This window comes from Pundamilia nyererei, unplaced genomic scaffold, assembly GCF_000239375.1.
Source record: "Pundamilia nyererei isolate P.nyererei 1_Seehausen unplaced genomic scaffold, PunNye1.0 scaffold00087, whole genome shotgun sequence".
In the NCBI taxonomy this organism is placed as follows: Eukaryota; Metazoa; Chordata; class Actinopteri; order Cichliformes; family Cichlidae; genus Pundamilia; species Pundamilia nyererei.
In genome coordinates, this window is record NW_005187488.1 from 1,503,977 (window position 1) to 1,525,517 (window position 21,541).

At 41.2% G+C, this 21,541-nt stretch overlaps 1 protein-coding gene across 9 annotated transcripts in view; it reads left to right on the top strand.

The window, feature by feature from the left end:
* Window positions 1-21,541, top strand: part of slc4a2b (solute carrier family 4 member 2b) — a 46,024-nt gene that overhangs the window by 9,093 nt on the left and 15,390 nt on the right. For 4 of the 9 annotated variants that reach the window (XM_013912336.1, XM_013912335.1, XM_013912341.1 and 1 more), the window contains 5 exons: window positions 4,795-4,874; window positions 10,336-10,507; window positions 19,600-19,768; window positions 19,859-20,094; window positions 20,840-20,964. In XM_013912336.1, coding sequence (XP_013767790.1) covers window positions 10,448-10,507; window positions 19,600-19,768; window positions 19,859-20,094; window positions 20,840-20,964 — 590 coding nt within the window. In that variant the 5' untranslated portion in view covers window positions 4,795-4,874; window positions 10,336-10,447. Of the gene's footprint in view, window positions 1-655; window positions 711-4,794; window positions 4,875-10,335; window positions 10,508-12,982; window positions 13,133-17,962; window positions 18,062-19,599; window positions 19,769-19,858; window positions 20,095-20,839; window positions 20,965-21,541 lie in introns of those variants that run through there. The other 5 variants (XM_013912337.1, XM_013912340.1, XM_013912339.1 and 2 more) reach the window with 4 other exon arrangements.

Here is a 21,541-nt window from a genome sequence, read left to right on the forward strand (position 1 = left end):
AAAAAAAAAAAAGGCCTATTTCATGTTGATTGAATGCATTGTTCAGTTTCCATGCCTCCTATTTATAGCAGAAACATTAAGTCTTTGCAGCCTTTTCTAACTTGCTGAGTCTTGGGTTGTTTCGGTTTTGTGGACACTGATATTCTTCAAGTAGAGCGAAGACTTGCGTCTGTTTTAGCCTGCCGCTGTGTCTCGTATACCCCAAGCCTTTCTGAAGTATGTGAATGCTTGAGAGATGATTGCGTTTTCTTTTCTGGAGGTGAGGACGATAGACTGGCTGGGACTCAGCAGTCTCTGAAATCTCTCGTCACTCCAAAGACAGGTGCCGTTTCAGCTGTAAGCACAGCCATTTTCTGCCTGAACCCTCTGATGGGAGTTTGATATAAGATGTGCATAGATTGACTGAGAGCAGCTGTTCGCTGTGTTAGACTGGAGCTCTTCCAGTGACTTTGTGCGCATAACAAGCATAGTCATGCTGAAGTCTCTAGACCGTGCCAAACCCTGAGTGAAGCTGGTGTGGCCACTGGGCTGTGAAGAGATGTCTGCATGTTACAAAACTCAGGAGTTGGCGGGGTCACTTCTAAACTGCTGAGCTATTTTAGGCTAAAACACTCAGAGGCAACTGAGTGAACGCTATCAACACACCAGTACCAAATCGCCATAGAGATCCACAGGCAGGGCAGCTGTCAGAGGTATACAGCTTCATCGAGGTCAGTCTGCATTAGAAGGCAGCACAAGGGGTCTGACTGCTGTAGTGAACCTCTTTGTTAATGCATAGTCTTTGCAAGTCCAGCCTCAGCTGCATCACTTCAGTGTGTTTGTGTGTTTTTATGACTAAGAATATTGCCTTGTATTAAACTTGAGTGGAGAAAAGAATTACAGGAAGCTGAGGGGAGTTTTCCGAAATGCGTTAACACTAACACTGCGTTAAGGCAGCTTGTTGTCGTGCAAGAATTCTCGTCAAATGTCATTTTTGTGTTTGCTTTCATGTTTTGACCGAAGTACAGATTTCTTTATTTAGTCCAGCTTTTGGGCCAAATCTGGCTCTGTATATTAACCTAACATTAACTTGACATATATTCTGTGCAGGTTGGTGATGTGATGTAAGCTTCTCATTTGGTGGTTGCGGTTAAGAAATGACTACCTGTTGTCCACGCATGTATGAAGTCGCACCTTTTTAGAGCTGGCCACAATGGATAATGCTATTATTATTGAGGAAAGCCCCAGACTTTGAAGTGGCTTTAATTTTAGCTTTTTTCCCCCCGCAAGATATGCATGTGACTCCGCAGTGAGCTTACATCCCCGGAGACAAACAACTATACCTCTCTCACACACACACCCTCCGACTTCTGCTGGCGTTTGGTTTTTCTTTAGCCCTTAGGCTGATATAAGCTTTTGTGGAATGCAGTGCTTGATTATTTGGCGAATGGATAAGCAACTTGTTTAGATCACAGGGTTGTTCTTTGCTCGCTGCAAAACACAATTAATGTGGCGGCTTTTGTGACTTTAGGTGGGATTAATTGTGTAATGGTGTTGATTCTTCCATAACATGAGAGGATTTTTTTTTTTTTCCATTGCCAACTATGCTGCAGAGCTGCGGCAGGCCAGGGGAAAAAATAAAATAAAATAATACTTGTTTATTAATTTCAGCACCCACTGTTTACATGTTTAGATGAACATGCTTTCCTTGTTCATTTACTCATTTTCAGTTCAGTCTTTGTAGCTGACTATTTGTATAGGAAGTATTTTATTTATTTATTTTAGTATTTATTTATCTTTTTCTAAAGCCACTTAACACAGACCTATGACTCATTCAAGCATATAAAAGGCACCTGACTCAAGGGATCAGTGTTGTGTCTACACACAAAAGTCAATTTAGATACAATTCAAAACAATTGTATCTAAATTGTATCTTCAGGCACTGTCACAGTTGTTCCCACTTCTTTAGGTGATTCTATGAAAAATGCCAAAGATAAGTTTTCGAGACATAAAACAGTGTTTTTTCCATCAGGAAAGTGAAGAGACGACACAGGAGCTGAGAGATGCTTCTGGCCCTTCAGTTGGACGCGTCATTAGAAATGTTCACAGTGGAACGGTGCCTGTCAAAAAGCCATTCTTAAGGAAGGGAAGTGGGGAGGTTGAAGTAGTTGGTTAGCCAGTTATACATGAACTGGACTGAAAATGAACTGAACAAAACTGCATCCAATCATTGCACCTTTTTCTCATTTGCCTAGTAAAATCTAAAGAAATGAGGGGTGGCTTAACACATTCTCACAGTTCTGTACTAATTATTGTTATGCAGATATAACCATAGGGAACAACTAAAGCACTCTGTCTTCGCGTAAAATAACGTTTTAAATATATTTTTCAAACAAAATAAAGAAAGAGACCAATGTGTTTTCATCAGGGTCTGAAAACCAGGTGTGGGTGGCGAAGTAGAAACACCTGTAGTAAATAACCTGCAGAGGGAGCTAGAAATAAAAGCAGAAGTTTCATAGCCCAAATGAGAAGATGATAAATGATAACAAGAAAATAATCTGTCCAGTTCATGTCCCTCACAAATCCCCCTGTCATGTTCTTTGCCATCTTTGGTCACCTGTTAAGTTTGTGTCACATGACTTTGTTTCACCCTTTTTAGGTTGAGAAAGAGATTTGTCATGGATATTTTGAGAACAAATACATGGGAAGCACTGTGTGCAAACCTCATGTGACTTTGATGCTAGAAAAACTGGAGAACCACAAAATATTCTTGTGTGGTTTGACAGTTTACTGGGTCGACCAATTAAGAAACACTTAATTTATTAATTTATGTTTTTATTTATGTTTAATATTTACAGTTTACAGTTACCTACAGTGCATCTTGAAGGTTTACAGTTTGTCATAAAGTGCATTCAATTCTTTTATCATCTAATTACAATGAGAAGTTTTTCTTTATTTTAAAGGAGACAGTTTGTTGTGAAACTTGGAGCTGAGCTCAGGTGAAACCTACCCTTATGAATGGCCCCTCAGATGCTAGATTAGACATGCAGTCGTTGTCCCCAGCAGTTGACGTCTACTGACTTTAGAAATCCCCTCATGTTTCCTCTCCAACTTTCACGAGTTTGACATTTGTGGTTTTGAAGTAAAGGTCTCAGCAACAATTTTTGGGTGGACTGTATTCAGATTTCCTTTACGATTACCTGTAATTGCTTTGGTGATTCCCCTCATGTTTCATTTAAAACATTAATCAGATATTAAACTGACTGGAAAGACAAACAATATGTACACAGAGTGTACACCTACATTTGTTTTTCCCACCTTGGTTTGTTTATGCACAAAACATTAGTGTTAGTTAGCCGTAACATTGCCACAATTTCAGTGAGATAAAGGATGTGGGTCCAGGCAGATAATGAATATAGGATAGCAATGGTGTCTCAGCACACAGCTGGACAACAAGTGATAAAACATCATTAGTAACTTCCATGTGCTTATTGGCTCATTGCTGGTCACTAATTACCCATAAGCCTTAGCTGTACTTTGTGTTGCCCATTGTAAACATGCTAGCATCCCCCAAACTGTTTTCCCCCACAAGCTTCATGCTAATATCAGTATGCAAACATGCCAGAAATATATTGGCTAATTTTGTTTTTATTAATTTAACCTTTCAGTTTAACATGTTAGGATCATGCACAGTATAAAAGACAAAATGAGCTACTCTTACGTCACCCACTGGTTAGTGAAGTCCCGTTAGGCTTGAGTTGAGCATTTTCGGCATTGCCATCATGAAAATGACAAGAAGATCTATGACAATGACAGCAGGGACATGAGCATGTTCTGGATAATCCTCCGAGCAACTGAGTCCATAAACCCAAGAGGAAAGTGTTCACTGACATCACAGAGCAAGTGTTTTCCCAGAGACACAACCAAAAATCTTTTTGGCGAGGTCGGGCATGTGCAGAGAAAGGGATAGTGGATGTTGAATATGGAGCTTTCAGCGTGAAAGAAAAGAAAGCCAGCAGAAGATTCATTGATGTAGTTTATGGGGTTCATGCAGAGGGTTTGTGTGACGGGAAGATGCTGAGGATGGGGCTAGATGGGGACAGATGATCTGCTGCGGTGAATCCTAAAGGGTTAGCATATTTAAGACACTTCTGCACTGTCTGTGAAAAAGCACAAAAACATAACCTGGAGGCTGGAGCCTGAGGATATATCTACAATAACTCTTAAATAACACTTCAGCTGCTCAAAAGTATGTTTACCCTTCCTAACTTGCGTCTAATCATTGTTTTCTTTTTTTGGTGCGTGCCAATTATGGGTTATTTGAAATTTTAAGGTCTCTAAAATAAAAAAGCATAACTAAATTGCAGAAAATCACTGTTTAGTTTTAGCTGAACTGGTCACAGTTAGTGGTAAGCAAATGCAAGTCTATGTCACAAAGGCAAAAAATTGTCAAAACATCCAACTCCCCTCGTTCGGTTTGTTGTAAAGAATGTAAAGAGAGATATCGATCGCTGCATTTCCACTTTCTGCGCATGTGTGTGTGTGTGTGTGTGTGTGTGTGTGTCTGAGCAGCAGCCTCTGACTCAGTGCTGAATGGGTCCTAGAGTCACATGGCTACATGTCAGCAGGCTGGAGGAGGAAACGTAATCCCGAGGAGGAAGGCTGGCGTTATCAGTCTGTGCATGTTGGTCTGAGAGGGCATTCGGCTCGACGAGACACTCCACATCTCTAACACGCTCTCTCTCCTTCTTTTTTTTTTTGTCTTCCTATCTGTCTCCTCTCCCTCTGTTTGTTTTCTCCCTGCACTCTGATCAGCCCCGGGTCTGTATTCACAGCAGAGTTCAGAATTGCACTACAATGTCTGCGGTGGCTTCTCTGCAGTAAAGCACACAAAGGTATGGTACAATCAATAATCTTTTTTTTTTTTCTGTTTCTTTAACAGTTGCTAGGTTTTCAACTATTTGCATTTGTCACATTTGTATGTATTTTTTTTTACAGATTATTGATTTTGCCATTCATTTTTATTTGGTTTATTAATTCATTATTCATATGGGCTAGTGCTTAAAAGAGTAACCTGATCCGTTATTTGTCAAGTCGAATCCTTCCTGATAATGAAACATTTGAGGTGAGATTAGAGCTGACTCAGGGTTCAACCACAGTGATCTGTAGCCAGCTGTAAACAAATCAAAATATGCTCCACAGATTACACAGTTTGAGGAAGGAGGGTAAAAAAACCCCAAAAAAACAACAAAAAGCCCTTTAAATGATCTTTAAATGAGCTCTCTTGTTGCCCACTTGTGTTTCAGTAGCACAAACATGTTTTTCCAGTGTTGTAAATCCTAAATTGGTGCCTTCAAAGGACACATTTTAGGACTGGATTGCTTTCTAAGTGATGTGGTTAAATCAGAATTTGACCATTTGTGGCTACATCAAAAAACGATGTGATTTTTCTAAAGTGTTTGTCGCTTCACCCACTTTAGTTCTTTTTTTTTTTTTATGTTTTTTTTTTTTTAAATAAAAGGTTAATAGTATAATAATAGGTTAGCAACACAGTCGGTGTTTCAGGAAAAAAATGGTGTTGTCTGTTCAAACCTGCACTGTCAGCTAAAGGAAAAGCTCTGTTCTTTAATGAAACCTCATACTTCTTCTTTCTTCCCTGTCATTGTCCTGCTTTCATAAATACAGGCCAGTGTATTGGTTGAGGTTTGGACATTGTGATCAAGCTTCTATTTCTGTGCACGGGCATTTTTATTGGCAGTGTGCACATTTTATTGAACTGTTCTTTAATTATGCTTTGTTTTTGATAGAATTTGTAGATGTGCAGGGAGACTGCGGTTGGCGCTCACGTGCCAAGCTGCCAACCGAAGCCGGGCCCGGCCGCGGCGTCTTGACAGAACGTTGGTTTAACGCACATGTGGGCTTTTGTCGTGGGTTTTCTTCTGGCTCATAACCTCCGTCCCGTCGTCTGACTGTCTCGTGTATTTATGAGGGCACGACATAGGATATTTTTAACCTTTTGCTTGCGATTAACACAAACGGTCAAATGACATCAAAGTGGAAGATGCACAGGTGCAGAATAAGCAGTTTGTAGGTCTGTATAAGAGATTTTTGCTATTTTTCTGAGATTTTCTTGCGCCAAACCATCAGTTCTTGACTCCTAATCCAGCGCTCTGTTTTCTATAACCTGCTGTCTTCAAGGATCCCATTTACCCATGAATGTGTCTGTGATATGCATCAGGTGGTAGGGAACTCTTCCTCACAGAAAAGTTTAAAAACATAGAGGGATTTCCATCAGGAATGGAAATTTACAACATACCACAGAGCCAAAGAGTCAGGTGCATTCATACACTTTGGGAGCGATGAGTCATCACAAAGTACACATCAGAGATCCAAATAAAGAGAAAATGTCAAGCTCTCATCACTCTCCCACTCCGTTATCGTCTTCTTCTGAAAGTGGGATGCAGATCTTTGGAGATTTACAGATTAATCTGATGTGTAATCAAAAGCAAAGGAAGTATTTGCTTTTGGGATTTATTGCAGTCTCGCGTTAGAAACTATAAAATAACATGTTACACGCTACACCCGCTTGTTTTCTGTAAAAATCTGATTCAAGTCAACACTGGGTGTGACCCCTTTGAAGGTAACCATAGGCAGACATAAGCATTAAGTACTTAATTTGTTTGAGGATCTTGAAGAACTGTCTTAATTTCTATTGTTTTTTTAGGCTGGGGCAGTGACTTCTCTAATAAGTAAGTAATCCCAAATTGACTGGATGATGCTGACATCAGTAGTCTCTGGGGGGGCAGACCATCTGTTGCAGGGATGCTTATAATCGTGGTCTTCCATTACGTTGCTATATGCTTAGGGACACAGTCAAGCTGCACATGCTGAAGAAAAAGTGTAAATGTTAAATTCTCAAGCGGTAATCTCCTGGTTGGCACAGTGCTTGTATAATAAAAAGTATGAGAGGTAGATCTGGGTGAAAAATGTTAGCTGTGATTGATTTTATTTTTTATTAATCTGTATGCTTAGAATGAAAAACAAATCATCTTTGTACGTCACTTCAGAAAAGATTAGGCTAGTGTCTTAATCACAGATGGCATGAAAGATGTCACTCATTGGTGTTGAAAGCTCAACTTTACTGTTTTCTTAAAGTTATCTTATATGGATGAAAGGCTGGAGTGCCATTTATCAGCTGAAGCTAGAGGGCTATATAGCAATCTGCATCTGTAATCTCTATGGGTGCAATGCATAGCTGTCCTCAGTAACAGGCTAATAAAACACTGAACACTTACCAGTCGGGGCACCTGTCAAGCAGAATGACATTTAAATTTAGATGTCAGGTGGAAGTTGGTTTTTTTTTTGTTTTGTTTTGTTTTTTTCTTTTTTCGTAAATGGATGAAAATGTTTTACTTATAAATTACATTTAAATGTAAATGTGATTTTATTCATTTTATTTTTGCACCAGGTTATTTTTTTCACAGCCAAGCTTTAGACGTTGCCCTTTGACCAAGACTTGCTATATTTACACAAAAAAAGGCATTCAAACAAGGCTGAGTCTTTAACAAATACAGATGAAAAGAGTTCAGGCTAAAGCAATTTAGTATTGTTTCTGAGTATGAAGTCTTTGGGCCTACTATAAATCCAGGCTCACCACTACAAGCCCGTCGATACAACTGCAAAGGCTCAGTAACACATAGGCTATTTTCGTTGAATGCAGCACATCAACAAATCCAACTACCATGCAAACCAAACAAGCTCCCAGGTGGCTAGAGCGCTTTTAAAATGAGCAATTCAGAATTTGACTAGTCATTGGAGCTAAGGAGGAGAGGCACCATGCAGGTTATTAGATTCACGTGAAAGGTCGGCATCCATTATAGTATGGCGGTTAGTTAATGCACGTGGTGTGTTTACCTTGCATATCTGTAAAGGGTCCATTAATGTTATATTTGCATGGTTTGGATTGGTGTATGGTGCCATTCAAACAAGCCTTTTTCAGGGAAGGCCTTCCTCGTTCCAACAAGGTAATGCCAAACCACATTCTGCATGTGTCATCAGTCTCATTGCTGCTTACTGACCTTTCACCAAAATAAAACCTTTGGCACATAATACAAAGGAAGCCTGACTAGCTAATTAGCTAGAGTCCTATATTAAGCAATAACGGGAAAATTGGCTGGTAAAAAGTTTCCTCAGTTACCAAAAGTATTGTTCAAAGAAGAGGTGGTGCCTTAACTTAGCCTTTTATGAAACCTGTTGCTTTAATAGGTTTCAAAGTAAGAGTATACCTTTCAACAAAACAAAAAATTTACAATTTCAACATTTGCTCTGCGTCTTTGACTTCTGTTTAGTTTACACACATGGCACTAAAATTTCAGCTAATTTGGTTGCATTTGAAGCTTTGGACTTGTGTATGTGTGGATCAGACCTATTTTTGAGCTGCTAGAAAGAAATCTGGAAACCACTTGTTCCATTTCTTTCTATAAGTTTACAGCTCCTACTGACAGGCATCTGTCTGTTGCTGTTACCTTCTTCCTGTTTTCATACTTACTTCCTCCCTGAAGGAAAGATTTCCCAAAGCTTTGTGTTTGCACATTTAAAGGCTGTGACTAAGTCTAACACGGAAAAGTTTTCAAGCTTATAAAGAAAAAAAATTCCATCCTCCTCATCTAAGAAACTCTTTACAAAGTACCAGACTCGTGGATGACTCTTGGAAGACCTGATGGATTTCTTCCAGGTGGGAAAAGGAACATGCTGACCTCAGCACTTATCAGTGCCTTTTTCAGTTCCTGCACAAGGGACCCACCAGTTTCCTTTTATTCAGTCCTCTAAGTGTACCTGATGTCAGACAGAGGACCATGTTGTTTCTTAACCTACCTGCTCGAAAAGGCAACTGCAGTCATTATTGTTTTCCTTTTCTGATCATTATTGTTATCCTAAAGGTATGATTACAGACGTGCCCTTAGGTGGATGAGCTGGTTCCCATAGTTTTCGCCCAGAATCCCAGGGTTTGGTAACTTTATCCCTGTGTAGCCAGCTCTGCCTCCTCCACTGTGGTGGGGTCTAGGTTTACTGAGAAAGTAATTTTCATGCACGCCCAAAGCTCAAACTCAGGCGGACTCTTTTATTACCACTGCCGCACGGATGGGATTATCTCAAACTATGCATGTAATTAACATTTGGTGCAGTGAAGTACTATCTTTGCTAAATCCATGTCCAAACAAAAGTTCAAGTCTGCCTCTTAAATTAAAATTTATATCATTGATTGTACTTCAGAGAAACCTCTATGAAATCGCTCACTGCAAACAAGGTCAGTGATATGATTGCGTTCAGGCACCAAGGAGGCTTATCATTTCTTTGATAGATGCTGTCAGAAAGCCAGCTTTGGCAGAACATGAACCCACAGAGGGCCCCCTGCTGCTTTAATATTGTTTAAGGACTCTTTGGGTATCTGATATATACAAAAGTAACCAGTTTGCTTAATTTGGCTAAAGTTTCGGTTGATCTTTTTAGCCTGACAATATGGTTACATTTTACAGTAAAATGTAACCCCCCCCCATTTATTCAGTTCTGTAAGTTAAAGTTTAATTGGGAGAATTTTTTATTTTTATTTTTATTTTTCCCAGGTGCTTAAGATGGCATCTTCAAATTCTTGCTTTCATCAACAGCCAAGGACATCCAGGGTGCACTCAGAAGTCAGAACCACACCATTTCACAACTTTTGATTTAATAATGAAAAAGAAAATCTAATATGAGAGACAATTAATTTTCTACGTATTGTACCGAAAGCCCCTTCAATAACATTTTACACAATCTCTACCTATGATTACATGTGTACCATACGTGACGGAGACTCTGGAGTGACGGAGGTTGGCTGAGGCACGTGCTGCCGCTTATCAAAGGCTCCTCTTCATAGTAGCATTAATGTTATCTGGCTCTTATCTTATCGAGCTGAATTGGTCAACGACCTTGAATGGTAGTTGGGAAGCTCTGCAGGGCTTCAAGGCAAGAATCAAATTAAAAGGAAAAGAAAGATGTAATGTAGTTCTCTGAAGTTGTTGCCTTTTTATGGCTCAAATATAATGCATTACATTTTTCTTCATCATAAAAGTGACCAGTTTAAGTCTGAAGAAACAAAAGTGCCTCCCTACCCACCCCCCCGGGGTTAATTGACTAGGACAGTTCACTGTCTGACCTTGAAAAAAAGTGTAACGCCGACAATTTTCGTTTAAATCTCAAAGATATCTTCGTCCTTATTCTTTCTAGATTTGTATTTGGTGGCTTTTGCACTCTTGTTCACCTTGAAGTTTTAAATCTGTCATCATGTGATCGAACTCCCTGATCTGCATCTGGCTCCAGGTTATGCTGCCCAAAAGCTGTCTGAGTCCCAGTGAGAAAGAGAAGGGCTAAAGCCACACCAGTCTAAACCAGCTTTCCAGCGCCTCTCCAGCAACGACTCTACTGCAGAGCCATGAGCAACCCCGATGCTCCCAGCCAGGTTACGGACGCCGTGGCTTCGGTTATTCACGGAGTAAGTACGCACGCCCACATGCACAAAAGCTTCAGCCTGCCCTATCAGGTCAGGCTACACCATCACTGGCTGCATGATAAAGGATATGAGATAGTGGCTCTGATTTAAAACCACATTAAACTAAACACATTGGCAGGACTTAGTCTTTCCTTAGTTTGGTCTTTTCCTATCAGTTCTCCTTGTGCTGGATTTATGCTGCATCAGCTTCCTCTGCCCTCTCTGGCATTGGAGTGTGTATTTTGGACAGTGATGTTCCCTCCAGTGCAGATCTAGTAACATCCAGTTCTCTGCCAACATACAGCAGCTCTGACTACAACATAAAAATGTTCAGGAACACTCAGAGAGCAGCTCCTGTTGAAATCGCCCTCTTATTACAGCACTGGAAAATATCAGCAGGCACACAGTTAAATCTGTTTCCTTCCTCTTTTCTTGAAGTTGACGTTGTTGAAAACAGTGAAAACAATATTGGCACATAATGAGAGTTGATTGCGAGGCTGCTGGTGGAGCACGAGTTGATAAACATGGCTGGCAAAGGCCTGAGGGCAGCTGGTCAGTGGCCAAAGAAAGCAGAATTCCTCCACAGAGGTTCTCAACAAGGTCCTCTCGTGATTATCTTGCTGCAGCAGAAAATAATCACAATCCAGCCGTGAATACTCTCATATTGCTAGAGCTGATCCGTTTATGACTATGGTTTGTAAATTCCAGGCATACATTCAATTTCATACCAGGAAATATCAGGATTGCGGTTTTATTAACTGATTTACCCACCTTTCCCAGGAGCTCTATCTTTCCCAGAATGACAAGCCATATTTTTGATAACTTTACTGTGAATTATATGTGCAGCTAGGTAGAAATGGGAAAACATTTATTTCTGAATAACCAGTCGTGAAGGCCACTACTGACTGAGAGTACACGTTCGTCTTCTGCCGTTGTTTTCAGTTTTTCGCGGCAGATCCAATCGAGGAAATCCCACCTTGAGCCTAGCTTTGGACTTCATTTCAAATGTTGCAACTACTCGGGAACTAGACAAAGGTTGAATCACCAGGCATACACACTTCGAAGTCGAATCTCACTAGTTAACGCAGAGAATTAGAAGCATTTAGATGAAATTCGATACAGATATAGAGAGATATATATTCCAAGGTGTTCCCAAGCCAGCTAAGAGATGCAATGTCTACTGTATGTCCTTGGTTTGCCTAGGGGCCTCCTCCCTGCAGGACGTGCTTGTTTCCCCTCACCTAGGAGGTGTCCAGTCACCACAGCTGGCTCCATTCGATGTGGAGGAGTAGCGGCTCTACTCTGAGCTCCCCCTGAATGACTGAGTCTCTAAGGGCCCAGACAGCCCTTAGAGGAAGATCATTTCCGCTGCTTGTTTCTGCAGCCTCATTCTTTTAATCATTCCCCTCAGCTCGAGGCAATAGGTGAGGGTAGGAACGTACATCAAAACACAAAAGTAAAGCTGTCGATTTATCGGTAAAAATCGACAGTTTCACTTTTACACTCGGCTCTCTCCACCCCAACAGACTGATTCAGCATCCACATCACTGCAGATGCTGCACTAATCTGTTAGTCTCCTGCTTGCACATTAACAAGACACTGAGATACTTGGAGCACCAACTCATTGAACTGCACCCATTTCCAGGTGTGGCCTTGAGATTGGAGGTAATAGTTCTACAACTGTAATGGGTGGATTTTTTATTTATTTACTTATATCCAACTCTTTCTTGAGTTATGCTACTAAGGCTTAAATTTAGGCATGTTGCTGCTTCGATTGACAGGCATGCCGACTTGGGCAACCTTTGCCAGTCAGTGAACTGGACCTCTCAATGTTTGTGCTGCTGCTGCTTCATTTAAGCATTTAAATGAAGTCATCTGACTAATATTACACCCCGCTGTGGATAGATGGATGCATAGCTTTGCGTATGACTGTTTATCTTACATCCTGCACAGCTCACATCTAATCAGCACTTCAGGATCAGATTATTCCCTTGATCAAAATCATAACTAAATAATAATAATGATAATAACTAAATAAACTTTCTGTTCCTGACAAAGCAAAAAAAGGTAAAATGCTGTTTATTTAGAAGCAGTAAATTCCTAATACAGTGCCTTTTAGATGCACAGATATTCAGTTTGTCTATAATACCAAAGGCATTAGTTGCTATGAAGAACATGGTGCAAAGGGCAGAGCTCCTGTGTTCATTTACAGCACTCTGCATGTCTTTATTGTGTTTGTACTTAGTAGGTTTATGGCAGTCAACTGAGCCTGTGATCCATAATTTCTATTGAGAGATTTGCCAGTTGGTAGCACAAAGATAAAAAAAATTCTGGGTAAATGATTAACTCCTGAGCGGTGTGTGTGTGTCTGTGTGTGTGTGGTCAAGGAGTGGTCAGTTACTCCACTCTGGATTTTATGTGCTGACATTTTGAAACTAATGTCAGTGGTTGTCGTCTTCCTGCCGTGAAGATCTGCCCTGGTCACGTGACTGAGGCAAACTGAAATGGAAACGCGTTGCCTTCTAGGAAAGGAGCCAGCACTACCTTGATACAGGAAAACCAAAACTGTCTCTGAGGTTCACATCGCAAAAACGCCTGTAATGTCATTTGATGGACTTCCTGTATAAGGTGAGTTTGTCGCCTTTGTGCTTAGGCTGTTTGTGTGACATTTTGGCTTGATGTTATCTTTCCCCGCTTTCCCCGAACAGAGATTGTTCCAAATGTTGTCTGACTTTGCTTCTTAAGGTAAACCTAACCTCAGCACGACCCCTGCAGCTGTTTAATGTTCAGTCTTGTTCTTGAGGTTTTTTTTTCTATGCCCAGTAGCTCATTTCCTTTTCTCCTTAAGCTGCAGAAATAGAAGTTAATAATTACTTCCTTATGTCATCTTAATGCGCGAGTAGTTGCACATAGTCACTCCTCTGATGGTCAGCAGTGAGATTATGGGTTTTCTTCACAGGGGCTTACAGAGATTTTTTTTTTTTTTTTAGTGGTTGTAACCAAACCACAACGAGTTAACTGTTAAATTGCAAAGCAATCAAGGAAATGAACTTCCTACAAAAAATAACGGGGCAAGTGTTGTGGCAGCATTCTGTTACTTCTCTCCTTGGAAATGAAACTCTGAAGTCACGGTTTCTTACAGAACATCTGCTGGTTGGTGACCCTAAGCTAACTCACTCCATTCTCTCGGGGTGCAACACATGCTTCCTTCTGCCCCTGCTGCTGCGTAGGTCACCTTATTAGGAATGTAAACAGAGAGCATGGAGAAATGGCTTAGTCAGTCCACATTAGCAAATTAGCTGAGTCAGTGTTAGAATTATCGGGGAGGATCCTTTATTTTCTCCCCTGTAATAGTTGTTATAGTTTACACGTCTGTGAGCCTCGTTGGGTCCACTTTAGTTTAAGTGACGTAAAATTTGTCATCAGTGATTTTGAGAACTGCAGGTTTAGACTATTAAACTTTGTTTTGTTTTTTTAAATGGGAAATGTTACACTTAACTGACACTGGGACTGTTGTGGAGAACGGCATCAATAAGCTAATAAGGAGAGAAAACTTCTACTGAGTAGAATTATTTCAGCTTATTGGTGCTGCCCTCCACAACTGTGGCATTTCTCGCGAGGTTCCATTCCCGCTTTACAGGTTTTAGTATGTAGAGCTTTATAAACATGGTACACGTGATTCCAATTGTTATGTTAAGGGATGCTACAAAAATCTTAAAAAATCAGCTTTAAACAGGATAGATGGCCTCTTGTTGCAGGTTAAAATAAAAATATTCTTTGCCTGTTGACTATTTCACAATCGTAATCACGCCCCCCTCTTTGATTCCTTTTAGGGAGTCTCACCCTTGAACTTCACGTTGAGATTGAAATGCACACTTTGTCTTTGCGGCATTGAACTTTGACCTTTCAGTGAGCTGTTGGTCGTCCGTGATTGGGATCAGCCCTCTGTGGTTTGCACTACCTCCTCTTTCACACTTTTTAAAAATTATTATATATCATTCTAGCTTCATTCTTCCTGTGACGTGTATCTGACTCCCTCTGTATGTGACTCATCTCATTGAGTTTGTAAACTGAGTTTGTCAGTTGGACATTTTAAAATAAAATGAGGCGTAGAAACACGACCCCAGGCTGTGTATACTACCAAATTGCGTCAGACTGATGGCTGGGAAAAGCAAAACTTTAAACATGGCCTTTTTAATGCATGATGCAACAGGAAGGTTGTTGAAATCAATGTTTGTAATAGAAATTTGAGCGCTGGCTGAGGTAAGACCTGGGTTACAACTCTTCTGCTTTCACACACTGTTCTGGAAAACTGAGCACAATCTGCACTGGGATTTCCTTGCAGTTGATTTACTTTAAAGATATGAGTTAATACAGCGACACATCAGCCACGATGCACAACATGATCACTACAGTGTCTGCACCCCCGCCTCCACTTTGCTTCCAAGTGCTGACTGTGGAGGATTTGCGACTGCCTCACCACACAAATAATCTCCTGCAGCCTCCACATGCTGAGTGTTGGTTTCTTTCTACAACAGTCTCTGCACATGCATGCCACTTACTAAAACCTGCATTAAAAATGGATGCATTACATGTTTCAGCAGTCTTAGTGCGGCAGATACAGTAAACTAATGTTGAAAGGAAATCTTTCACAAGTGGATAAAGGTTTTAAAATTGGCAAATACAGTATTTGATAAACCCTGTTAGCTATTTGAAAATCGCTTTTAACAAAATATATATTTTTTGAGGAAAAGCTAACTAGACATGCCCCTTTTAAAATTATCCATCCATATTTCTTTTGCCGCATATGTGGGATCAGGTCATGCAGGAAGCAGCTCAGGCAGACTTTCCTCGCCCGGCCACGTCTTCCAGCTCATCCAGGGGGATACAAAGTTGTTCCCAAGCCAGCTGAGAGAGATAATATCTTCAGAGTGCTAGGTCTTTCCCAGGACCTGTTTCCAGCAGGAAATACTTGAAATACATGCCTAGGAATCGTCCAGGAGGCATCCTAGTCAGATGCCCAAACCACCTCAACTGGCGCCTTTTGACGGACAGACCTCCTCACCCTATTTCTAATGCGTGACTCATGCTTCGAAGGCAAATCTATGATGTAATTTACAATGTAATTGTGAATTCATTTGAACCTTATGCTATAACCTATGATGTGCACCTCCTGAGAAATGCAACACATCAGACTGATGCAGCTCACAACGGTGTGAATGGCGTGGAGGGTTGTGGTGTAGGGTCAAGAGTGACTTCAGGTTTCATCATAAATCAGATTTCCCAAAGAAGTCCAAATCAAGTTTAACACAGTCCAGGACACTGATTCTAAAGGAAACTCCTTTCTGTGGCTCACACTTCACTCTCCCCTCACTCATGAAAAAGACCCCGATACTTAAACCCCTCCACCTGGGGTAGAAACATTCCCCTGACCAGGAGAGGGCACGCCACCCTTTTCCAGCTGAGAACCATCATCTCGGACTTGGAGGTGCTGAATCTCATTCTCGACATCTCATACTTGACCACAAACTGCTCCGGTGCAAGCTGGAGGTCACCACCTGTTGAAGCAAACAGAATGACATCATCCGCAAAAAGTAAAGATGAAATCCAGCCACTACCTCGCTACTTTTATCTTGGTGTTAACTTCTACTTGACCGATGATTTAACTTGCGTTATAACATTTTATATGTAAGGCGAGTGGATGGACTCCTGTCAGGTTGCGCCAACACAAAAGAGCTGAGCCAAAGATAAACAGGCCTTAATGTGGGTAAATAACTGAAATTCGCTGAATCACACATGACTCAGTTGGCACTGAATTAATATTAAATGCTCTAACCTTAGGTATATGCTTTAAAGTGCTATCAAAGCAGTGGAATGGTAATTCCTTGAAGAGAACAGCACGGTGCAGCTATGAACACTCCTTCAGTATCCAGCCTCACATACAACTCACTATAAACTTTTTCCTTGTCTTTACCACCTCTCGTTCCTGTACACCTCGCTTCCCAGTACTTCTGTCTACTTTCTTAAACATCCTGCCTATCCCACTTATTCTCTGTCAACCTCTTTCTTTGAACACTTTCTTGTACTCCCTCATTCCACAGCCAAGTTTCTTTGTCCTCTTTGCTCTGTCCAGAGGACACACCGAACACCTTCTTGGCACTACTGCTGAACTTTCCCCAGTCATCTGATAACTCTTCCCTAGCACCCAGACCCCGTCTCAAGTCCTCCCAGGACTCTGTGCACTGTTCTTCCTTCTTCAGCTCACAACAATTGAAATCCTAAACTGTTTTTTTCTCTGTATTGGATCCATTAGATTGCATTACCGTACATTAGCTCCCTCAACTGCTAATTCTCATACATGAACATAGATCATTTGTTGAAATAGCTGAACCACTTAAACAGGATTGATGAAGAGTGTGCTTAGATTGAATTATGTTACTAATGCATTTAAACTTCTCTCATTTTCTGGCTAAAGCTAAAATATTAAAATGTCTTAAACTCAGTTTTGCCGGGTCTCAAACCGAACATCTCTAGCCCCGGTCTACACATTTGGATCATGCAGTGCAAATTCAGTATTAAGAGCGTGCTTTATTGTCTGACTCAACCTTTCAGGCTTTTTCACATGTTTAAAAAAGCATTGACTGTAAAATGGCTAACTTAACAGTTCTAGCTCAAGCTAAAAACTGGAAATGCTTATGAAACAAACTGCGTTGTGTGTTTAAGATGGGTCACACTTTTGGTTTTCTTTTCGCCGTAATGAATATATTTGAGCAACGTGCATAAACTCGAGCTCTTGGAAAGAGTCTATTTTCACACTGCTCTTTGGTTCCATGTCAAGTTTAATTAGTTTCATTTAAAGTAGAACCCAAATAAGTAGATTCTGTTCATCTCTTTTCAGTCTGAGAAAACGTGTCCAGCTTTTTTAGGTTTTCCTTACCTGGATGATTGAGCGTGCATCAAAATCATTTAATGTACTGTTAAAAAGTCTTAATGTAGCTGTAGACATGTGGGGGAAACAGCTGCATTTGTTAGTTTCTGTAATTGAGACAGGCTGTAATTCACAGGTCAGATTTTAGTCACTTTTGAGTCTTTCATGTTTCTTTTCAGCCCGTTGCTTAACATTACTTCTGTCAATATTAGCCTTCAAAAAAAAAAAGTGTAAGAGGTTTAGATCATATGCACTTAAAGCACCCAGGTAAATATTTAGACTTTATGTGGAAAACGTGGGGATGAATGTCAGCGTCGGGTTTTGTTCTTGACTGTTTAAACACGGCTTGTCCTTTCAGGCCACACTTGTCCTCAAAGCGAGAATGCGAGTCTTGTTTGTTCGGCCTCGGCACAATACGCAACCTGGTGAAGGTGGCAGGCTGGGCGATAGGGCTCTGATTATGGCATCACGAGGCTTTGATAAGCAGGGGGAGAGGGATATCTCCTGCCTGCAGTTCTTTAATAGAGGCGCTGAGTGAAGTGAGAGATCCAGTTTTGTCATGGTGGAGGGCGCTGACGCTTGTTGTCACCAAAAGCCGTGCTTTTGATAAAGCTCACGTCATGAGCGAGGTAAGTCACTGAAACTGCAGAAGAAGTGTTGATCTTATTCAATTTACTCTTTTCCTACTATGCTTCCCTCAGCTTGTTCTCATACGTGCCGTCGGTTGTGGAAAATTCTTGCACCCCTTCGAGAATCCTTCACACGTTGCTTCCACCTCGAGCGATTCACCGTGAAACCATGATATGAATGAGGGCCCTGTAAAAACAAACAACGAGATCATTTAGCTACACTCTGAGGGCTTCACTCGTCTGGATAATGCGCTGCAGGGTTTTGGATCAGTAATTAAGTGCTGAACGGTTGATGGTGATGTGGATGCAGGCTGATGCTTCAGTTCATAGCAAAATAGCACAGATCTGCTTGGTTATTGGTCCTTAAAGCTGAATTCTTGACTCTGGAGGTCACTGAGGTGCAGTGAGTCTGCTCACTCCTGTTTTTAGGCACTTGTAAAAAAAAAAGGGGGGGGTGGAGAGGGATCTGTGAAATTGAACCTTGGGTCAATGTTGAACGTTTGCTTGAAAGCCTTTTATTTTCAGCCCGTCCTCCGTTCAGCAGAGGGCTTACAGCTGCTGTCACCTTTGTGTGGCATGCAAAAAGAAGCATGGTGTTACAGGCTATGGGAGTCAGTTTTCCACACTCTTCCTGCACATGCCTGCATGTCTGATCATCTGTTGACCTTTAATTATTATTAACCAGAAAGTTTCCCGCTTACATTTTCTCATCTCGATGGACTTCATAATCTTCGTGTGTCTAGGGGACCTTTGTACATCACACAGGTGCTGTAGAAGGTGTAGAAAATGTGATGTGAGCTATAAAAAAACGATAAAAATATTTTACAGCGTGCTTGTAAGTAGCGACATTTTTATTGTCGTTTTAATTGAATTACTAGTAGTTAAACTGAAGTTTTGTAGTTTAAACCCATCAGAAAAGCATTTGATAACAATAAGAGTACAGTACCATCTGTGCCAAAACTTTGAGCCTAGACACAAAACTATCATCACGTTTGCTGTTGCTCCCTGCAGCACAGGAAAGCCTAGTGTAGGACCACCATGTTGGGAACATTTAACAGGGTGTCAAATGACTTGCGATCCCCGAGTTTTGCCACCTGCTGAATGGTGTCTGAGCAGGTACTCTTGTCATATCGCTGCAGTCCATCCTTTTCTCAATATCTCACCGGGAGAGACGGAGCAGGGCTCAGCGGGTTACTGCGTCGTGCTGCAGGAAAACAGATCTCTTATCACCCATGTGATCCCTGTTGGAACTGATCAAAGCTCATGGCTATGGTTTCTGACTTTAAAGCTCATGTTGAAGAAGAGATGACCTAACTGATGTGTTCACAGCTAGGACAGAACGCCCTCTAGTGGTGGTTTTAAGTGAGGCGCACACTTGTTCATTCTGAGCTGGGTTTTCAGCATGCACTCTTAGACATATGCATATCTCTTCTAACATAGGGCGAGAGGCGGGGTACACCCTGGACAGGTTGCCAATCTGAAGCATTTCCTCATTCTTATTTCACTGCTGTCTTGTTTATTTTCATCTTTTGTTGCAGCCAGAAGCTCCTGCTGCTTCATCACTACACGGGTCTCCGCGCCCAGAAGAGGAGGATGATGGGGACCTGAATAAAGCCTTGGGTGTCCAGCGCTTCCAGCAGATCCTCACGCCTGCTGCTGCCGTGCCTGATAAGGAGCACCACATTTACCATGACGAAGACATTGAATGTGAGCGTGCACAGAAGCTTCATAAAGCATGGAGATGCTTTCAGTTGTGTGCGAACAGCTCTGAAATTGATGTATTTATCTGTGTTTCAGACCACCGACACTCCTCTCACCACATCCACCGGCCTCTGTCCAAACTGCCCTCTGACGTACGCAGGAGGAAGGGCAGCAAGAAAAGGAAGAAGGATAAAGATCACAAAAGCAGCCATCCTCTCTGCAGTGTCCCCATAGAGGAAGGTGAAGATGAGGAGGAAGAGGAAGAAGAGGGGACAGAGCTAAATTCTGTTCTGTCAGAGCGATCTGAGTCAGAGAGAACCAAAGATGTGGAGGTAATCATTTTATTATTAGATTCATTTGAGTCTTTTTAACAGTGTTTGGGAGCGAATAAGATAAAACCCCACGAGAAGCGTTATTTGATACAAAAATTGGTTGAAAATGGGTTTTAAATACAAATTTGCTTCGAGAAAATGGAACAATGTGATGTAACTTTTCTCTTTTAAACCAAATTGAAACCTACTGTGTCTAATTTCAGGAGTAATTAAAAGCTTGAATTATGTTGAATTCTGGGTTTTGCAATTGTCTGACAACTTTTCACCTTTGATTTTCTACTTTAAGCATAAAGAGACTTTTTTTTTTTTTTTTTTTTGATTTGCTGACCAAAGCTAGACCAGAATAAATGTTGATGGGTTCCTGAGGTTTGGTGGAATTTGAGAAGAAACTCTATACTCTTAAACAAACACTAATCAACACTGGGCAGGAAAAATCCCCCTTTTAATAGAAGGGAATGTCAAACAGAACCGGACTCGGAGTGGGCGGCTATTTGCCTCAACCCACTTGAATGAGTTCGCATAAAATCAACAAGTAATAATCAAATGATTGCATGAAACTTTTTGCTCCCTTTGAATTCATACTGAAATCCAGCAACATCTAAATAACTCTGATTTATGTGCAAAAGTCTCCGCAGGCTTTGTTTCTCCATTGTCTGGATGTGAGAGACGTTCGATTTATCTGATTTATTTATTTTTGACCGTGTTACAGGAAGCAGCACTCTCACGCTTCCTTCTCCCTCCACAGTTCTTCGTTTCCGAAGATGACCATGTATCCAAAAGTGTCAAAGAGAGCCCACACTCGGTCCGAAAGCTCGACATCGTACCGCAGTCCGGTGTGGGAGGTGAACATGAAGACGCAACTTCCACAGAGTGAGTCAAGTGTGCTTCATAGACTTCAAAAAGAAGTGAAAAAGGGCGTGATTGTTAGGTTGGTAATCATGCCTTACCTGCCGCGATGACTGCTTAATGCATGTTTTTGTCTTTTTTGATGAAATGTCCTCACAGCCATCCTGTTTGGGTGAGAGCACTGAGGCTCACGCCTGTTCGGGGGGCGGGGGTGTGTGATGTACTGTACGTTACCATGTCTCAGGCATCCAGTGAGCCTGCTGGGCATGATCAGATGGACCAGAGGAATCCTGTCCTCAGAGACCCATATATCACCTGTTGCTACTCAGCAGCCCAGACTCCACCTGTGACATTTACTTTGTTCCTTTTTAAAGAAATCTGAGCTTGAAAGAAGCTGCACATACACCTTTTGCTTATTTTGAGTCGATTAGAGATCAGCTTAACCGCAGAAGATTTGTCTTTTAAACCATTCTTACCTAAAGTGGAGGAAGTTGACTTAAAGACGAGGTTGTAAAGTAGCGTTTACGCTAGACGGTAAGTTAATTATGTCTATTTTTGCTGGATGTGTTGTTAAAATTCTTTGTCCTCTGTCCACTTTTTT